Genomic DNA, 7,554 nt, shown 5'->3' on the forward strand with positions numbered 1-7,554 from the left:
GAGCTCCTGGCAGTGGAGGTGGGCAAAGGGTGGGGAGGGAGCCTCAGCTGGCCTCATGCTACCCGGGGAGCAGCATGGAGTTTCAGGCATGAAGGGAACAGACCCAGCAGGTATAGATAGACAAATAAGGACATTGACCAGAGTTAAAAATGTGTATGGGTTTTTTTTAGTGAATTCATCTAAACTCAAAACCATTTGCACATTTGAGTCTATTATAATATCTAGCTATAGTCAAAAAATATGTAATTAGGGCTACAAACTTTAATAACTTGTATATAACTTAAGTAAGTTTTAAGTAAGTTTGTAAAAATATTATATGCTCTTGGGCTTTTGTTAACAGCTGAAAAGCAGGTGATAAACAGTGCACACAGTTAATTAAATGATTTTGAATGTAGTCTTTTTTACAGGATATGTGTTTTACTCTTTAATGACCATTAAAACCTGTAGGACTGGCTTCCTGCCTTTAGACAGTTTTGTTTTTCTCGCTTCACTCTAAAACTCAACCACACTGAAGCATGGGAATCCCATGAGTTATTTTTCAAGGCTCTAGTGAGGAACGACTTATATTGGGCCTTCAGAGTGTTAGCTCAGGAAGGAGGTGGTGCACACAGCGGGGGAAGAAACTACACCCTCACTGACATTCTCCTGTCTCCAGAAGAGACTCTTCACCACCCCGTATCCCCCACCCCCAGACCACACTTTCAGTTGCAGCCTGCTATCAGCTGTGGCACTCTTTTCCTCAGGTCATGAGAACCCCACAACTAGATACTGGGCTGGAAAGGGGAAAATATCCAATATCAAGTCACCATAAAAACTCTCAGAAAACAGGGAGTAAAAGGGAGCATCCTCAACCTGATAAAGGGCATTTACTAAATACTCTACAGCTAATATCACACTTAATAGAGAGAATGACTGGCTTCCTCCTAAGATCAGGAGCAAGGCAAGGATAAGTGTATGGAAAAGAACATAGAGTCCAAAATAGACCCAGAATATATGACTAATTTATTTTAAACGTTCAAAGGCAATTGAATGAAGGAAGGACAGTCATTTCAAGAAATGGTGCTGAAACAATTGGGCTTCCTTATGCATAAAAATGATTTGTACCTGATATACCTGATACTGCATATAAAAATTAATTCAATATATATATTGTTTCGAAATGTAAAATATAAAACTTCTAGAGTAAAACAGAAGAAAAAAATCTTTGTGACTTTGGGGTACGCAAGAATTTTTAGATATGACAAAAATGAGGGCGTTTCAAAATTCCTTGATAAATTAGATCTCATCAAAATTAAGAATTTCCACTTTTCAAAGGACCCTGTTAAGAAAATGCAAAGAAAATTCACAGACTTGGAGAAAATATTTGCAAAATACTTATCTGATGAATTACTTATGTCCACATAATATATAAAAATGCTAAATGTCAATAATAAGAAAATAGACAAACGTTAAAAATGGACAAAATATTTGAACAGATACTTCAATAAAGAAATATAGATGGCAGACAAGCACATGAAAAGACATTCACCTTCATTAGCCATTAAGAAAATGCAAATTGAGAACAAAAGGAGATACCACTTTACACACATTAGAATGGCTAAAATAAATAATAACAATAGTAATAATTGACAATACCAAGTACAATCAAGGTCGTGGAGAAACTGGACCCTCAGTCGTAGCTGGCAGGAATGCAAAATTGTACAACCACTTTGGAAAACAGTTTGCCAGTTTCTTAAAAACTGAAACATACACTATTTGCTCCAGAAACCCTATTATTTCTCTTTTATCAAGAGAAATAAAATTTATGTTCACAGAAACACCTGTAAGTCAGTGTTTATAGTAGCTTTATTCATAATTGCCCTGAACTAGAAACAGCCCATGTCTTTCAACAGGTGAATGGATAAAAAATGTGGTACATCCATACAATGGAATGCTACTTAGCAATGAAGAAGGAATGGACTACTAATAATATGAAACAACAGAATAAATGTTAAGTGTATCATTCTATGTGGGAAAAAAAAGCCAGGCTTTAAATGCTATGTCGTGTATGAGTCCAATTATATGACATCCTGGAAAGGGCAAACTTATAAGGACTAAAAATAGATGAGTAGCTGCCAAGGTCTGGCATGGGGGAGGGGTTGCTCCAGAGGGTCGTGAGGAAATACATTGGAGTGATGGGACTGTTCTTTACCTTGTAGTGATTTTCACACAGTGCTGGGTGTTAGTCAAAGCTCATAAAATTACATACTTTCAATGGGTGATTTTTTTCTGTTTGTAAAATATACCTCAAGAAATCTGACTTAAAAATAGAATAAAATAATACTTTTTAGGAATACGTATATTAAATGTGATAACAATATATAAAAAGGAAGCAAAGAATGATAATTATAAGATTCGGGATGGTGGCTACATCAGCAGGGGCAGGGAGGGGATCAGGGAAAACTAGGCACAGATAACTTACGATCAACATTCTCATTTTCACTTGTGTGGTGGCTTTTCATGTCTGTTATTTAAACAATAGATAGAAGGATAAATAGATGATGATAGATGATAGATGATAGATGATGATAGATGATAGATAGATAGATAGATAGATAGATAGATAGATAGATAGATGATAGATAGATAGATATAGATGAGATAGATGATAGATGATAGATGAGATAGATGATAGATAGATGATAGATAGATAGATAGATAGATAGATAGATAGATGATAGATAGATAGATAGATAGATAGATAGATAGATAGATGATAGATAGATAGATAGATAGATAGATAGATAGATAGATAGATAGATGATAGATAGATGATAGATGATGATGATAGATAGATGATAGATGATAGATAGATAGATAGATAGATAGATAGATAGATAGATAGATAGAAGATAGATAGATAGATGATAGATAGATAGATAGATAGATAGATAGATAGATAGATAGATAGATAGATAGATGATAGATAGATGATAGATAGATGATAGATGATGATGATAGATAGATGATAGATGATAGATAGATAGATAGATAGATAGATAGATGATAGATGATAGATAGATAGATAGATAGATAGATAGATAGATAGATAGATAGATGATAGATAGATGATAGATAGATATAGATGAGATAGATGATAGATGATAGATGAGATAGATGATAGATAGATGATAGATAGATAGATAGATAGATAGATGATAGATAGATAGATAGATAGATAGATAGATAGATAGATAGATAGATGATAGATAGATGATAGATGATGATGATAGATAGATGATAGATGATAGATAGATAGATAGATAGATAGATAGATAGATAGAAGATAGATAGATGATGATAGATGATAGATAGATGATAGATAGATAGATAGATAGATAGATAGATAGATAGATAGATGATAGATAGATGATAGATAGATGATAGATGATGATGATAGATAGATGATAGATGATAGATAGATAGATAGATAGATAGATAGATAGATAGATAGATAGATGATAGATAGATGATAGATAGATAGATGATAGATAGATAGATGATAGATAGATGATAGATGATAGATGATGATGATAGACAGATGATAGATAGATAGATGATGATAGATGATAGATGATAGATAGGTGATAGATAGATAGATGATAGATGATAGATAGATAGATAGATAGATAGATAGATAGATAGATAGATAGATGACAGAGAGATTAATTAAGAGGGCCTTGCATGGACCAATGATGAATATATATTACAAACTATGGATTTGTTCACCCAAACCCACGCACTTGATATCCAGTAAGACAACTGAATGACGAACTCCAGGGATAAGTGTCTCCCTAGCACCCTGCTCTCAGGCTTGCTCAACCCATCTTCCCCTTTCCAGAGCCTCAGTCATAAGTCACAATGGGGAGGGGCAGACCCTTACTGTTTGTTGCTCATTTATTACTAATAGGCCTCGCTCAGAAGGCTCGCCCTGAGGTGGACCTCAGAAGGCAGCTCCTGCTCCAGAGCTGGCACATGTGTTACTGGGGCACACGGTGCAGCTTTTAGGCAGCCGGGTAAACGTCGCCTCCACGTGTTACTCCAGGCTCCCCAGGATGCCGGGGCTCCTCAGACATCCTCAGAGTGCCCCACTGTTGGAGTCACTTCATGCTCTGGGCCATGGTTTAAGGACCTTCTGTCACCTCAGGCTCACCGTGGACTGTGCTCTGAGGACGGGGGGGGGGGGTGTAGACTAAGGCGCTCCACATCAGGGAGGGAAAGAACGGGAACCTCGGGAAGTGGGGACAGGGACTGAGACAGTTTGAGCCACACTGACCGGGGGGAGGGGTGTCACACCCAAAGTGTAGCCCCACAGCAACTCAAAACCGCACACCACTGGGATTAAAAATGGCCTCTGAGCTTTTTTCTGGAAATCCACATGACATGGAAAAATAACTCTTTCCTTCTGCAGCTAGGCCTGAACCCTGAGACCAGATCAGTTCCTGCTACACCTACATTGTCGCCTTGGGGCTCAGTCGTCCCAAAGGCAAATCCGCATTTAGAGTGCATCTTCTCTGCTGGGTTGTGAGATCCCTGAGGCAGCAGCCGTGCCTCCTGGCCGCTGAAATCCCCGCTGAGCATTTAGACTGAATCTGAAAATTCGCCCAGAGGGGCACTGGGGTCTCATTTTTAAGCAGCGAGGACATGGAAACCTGCCCAGCTCTCCCCTCCCCACTATCGCACACTCTGTTCTCTGTGTCCAGGGCCACTTGTGTTCCCAGGCACATCTTGAAAGAACTTTTGGAATCACTGACTTAAAATAAGTAAATTGTAGGTGGGGGAGGAGGGGGGGAGAAACGGTGGCCTTTACTATTAACTTAGCATTTAAGAGCAGATAACCAGTCCTTTAGGCTTGTAGTGTATCAGAAACATAAGCCGTAATGAAGTTTTATTTCATTTCATGTCATTAAATTTAAATATATGAATGTTAAAATCCCAATGATGTTTTATTTTGGTAAATAAATGTGAAGCATTCTATTACCATTATTTGCGATAAAATTCGATGAGGAACACATCTGTAATATCCCAACGCAAGAAAATGGGAAAATAGTATTCAGTTTCCATGAAGCTTAGCAATTACGAGGCCTTGGCCCTTAGGAGGTCAAATGAGGCTCGCAAACCACCTCCACCACCGTCAGCTGCACAATCATCAACCATGTTTGCAAAACGGTTCATTATTATCATTCTCACAATTTTTCCTTAACTCTTCCAAGCACACGAACCATTCCTTCCATCAGCTTCTTCAGTGTTAGAGTCGATAGGACATATGCCACAGTCAGGGAGAAATGGACACGCGGGCCGCAGAGAAACAGAGAATCTTCTCCCCACCTTTCTCCTCCTGCTGCTCCCTACAGCTCTCCTTAGTAATAAAAACTGTGAAGCTTGTCACGACTGGAGCTGCCAGTCCCCTCCTCACTCGAACGCCCCCGCTGCTCCCCACGCTGCCATCTGGGGACCCTGAGGTCCTCTAGGAGTTTTTCTGTCTTAGACAGGAACTGGCTCCAAAACTCCATCCTTTAGCCCACATCACACTCCCACAAGACAGTGGCCTTGTCTTGTCACCCCCAGAGAATATCTGAAGGCTCCATCTCCCTTTGGGATCCCCAGTACGGTGGGGCAGCGACCCCCAAAAGCTGGACTCTTAGGCTTGAGCTCTTTGTAAACATTTCTATGCTAGCACTTATTTCATCAGATCCAAGATCGTTCTTTGTCCAAGTGACAGTCCATTTAGGCTGAGGTACTCAAGGGAAGAACGTGTCATAAGTATCTCTACATTATTACTGCGAAATGGAGTAAAAGAGCCTGCGTCAAGGCATGGAAGCGAGTGAATGAATAAGGCGCAGCAGCGGGTCCTAGGCAGACTTGAACGGGAAGTAGTTGCCAGTCACAAGGACATCCTGGTTCCGTCTTATTAAAACTTTAGGCTCCTGCCCAGGAAGACACGGGAGGCAGGCTAGTAGGAAGTGTGTGGCGCTGTCACCTCCCTGCTTGTGAAAGCAGCAGCATGCTCGGGCCCTGTGTCACAAACCCGGCACAGGATAAAAGGCTCCTGCCCTGGGCTCCCCATCCACAGCCTCCTCAGGAACAGCCTTCTCCTGCCTCCCCCGCATCTGGTGAGTGTCTGGGAGGGGACAGGGCCTCCGGAGGGAGAGCAGGGAAGACGGGCTCAGATCTGAATGGAAGCAGCAGGAAGAGGCCCACAGTGGGCAGCAGGGGGGGAGGGTGGCGGTGAGGGAGGGGCCGCTCAGGCACCTGTCGGGGCTGTGACCCCCAAAGCCACAGGCCCCGAGGATTCCTTTTCATTCTTGTAGAGTCTGCTGTCAGACATGCACACGGGTCCACCTGGCACCCTTGAAGATGCTTCATCCCACTGCACGTGTCCCCTCTGCGTTCCCATGCCTTTCCCACGGAGCTGGGCTTAGACGGCAGCTTGGTCATGGAGGACGAGTGTTTGCCAAAACCCGTGGGGAGGAGGCATTGGAACTTCTGAAGCTTGTGTGTTCAAATTGTGTCTTTTATTTGTTCAAGGTCAAATTCCTGCCGAGATGTCCTGCCAGCAGAACCAGCAGCAGTGCCAGCCCCCTCCCAAGTGCACCCCCAAGTGCCCCTCCCCCAAGTGCCCCCCGAAGAGCCCGGCACAGTGTTTGCCCCCAGCCTCTGGCTGTGCTATTAGCTCTGGGGGCGGCTGTGGCCCCAGCTCCGAGGGAGGCTGCTGCCTGAGCCACCACAGGCACCACCGCAGGTCCCACGGGTGCAGGCGCCAGAGGTCCAACTCCTGTGACAGGGGCAGTGGTCAGAGCTCCGGGGGCTCTGGCTGTGGTCATGGCTCTGGGGGCTGCTGCTGACCTGGCCTCTGATGCTGAGACCAGTGATTTCAGAGGAAGCAACGCTGGACGCTGCCCTTCCCAGACACTCCATTCTCGATGTTCCCAGGGAGGGTCTCCACCTCTCTCCAGACCATCTCCCAGTCTGATGTCCAGGATCTCCCATTCCTCCCACCCGCTGGACCTGACAATAATTGGCAGTGCCTATGCCTGACCCTGTGAAAAAAAATAAAACTTCTCTTCCTCATTACCATGGGCTGCTCACGTGTCATTTCGCTCTGTCTCTCCTCTCAGTTCCTTGGCCAACACAACACAGCTCTGGGAGCAGAATCTTACTTTGGACCAGGAAAAAATACATCCATTTTCCCTCCACACATAAAAGGGCTGTGGAGAGATTTTAGGTTGGAACAGAGATTGAAAGAAGGGTGAGAGTCATATTGCCTTGAGTCCCTGCAGCTCTCAGTGAAAGGATTGACTTTTTCCTGTGAAACCTGAGTGGATATTGATACAATCTGGGAACTTCCAGTGTATGATATGTGTTTCTTTTGATAAGCTGTTTCTGGGTACTAATTAAGAAACAGAGAATCAGGAGGCAAGAAAATCGGCAGAGGAAGGAGATGTATGCCTCAGGAAGGAGAGTTAACTCCTTATGGACTTATGAAAAGGCAGGAGAGATGGAAGGTGGGAAGTA

At 42.9% G+C, this 7,554-nt stretch overlaps 1 protein-coding gene across 1 annotated transcript; it reads left to right on the plus strand.

The window, feature by feature from the left end:
* Positions 1-6,584: 6,584 nt before the first annotated feature.
* On the plus strand, positions 6,585-6,884 carry LOC308549045 (late cornified envelope protein 3D-like; the record flags this gene model as incomplete). The annotated part of the gene is made up of 1 exon (XM_081121276.1): positions 6,585-6,884. The coding sequence occupies one exon, from the start codon at positions 6,585-6,587 to the stop codon at positions 6,882-6,884; it is 300 nt and encodes a 99-aa protein (XP_080977402.1).
* Positions 6,885-7,554: the final 670 nt, after the last annotated feature.

Source organism: Miniopterus schreibersii, assembly GCF_964146895.1.
Source record: "Miniopterus schreibersii genome assembly, chromosome: 19".
Taxonomy (NCBI): domain Eukaryota; kingdom Metazoa; phylum Chordata; class Mammalia; order Chiroptera; family Miniopteridae; genus Miniopterus; species Miniopterus schreibersii.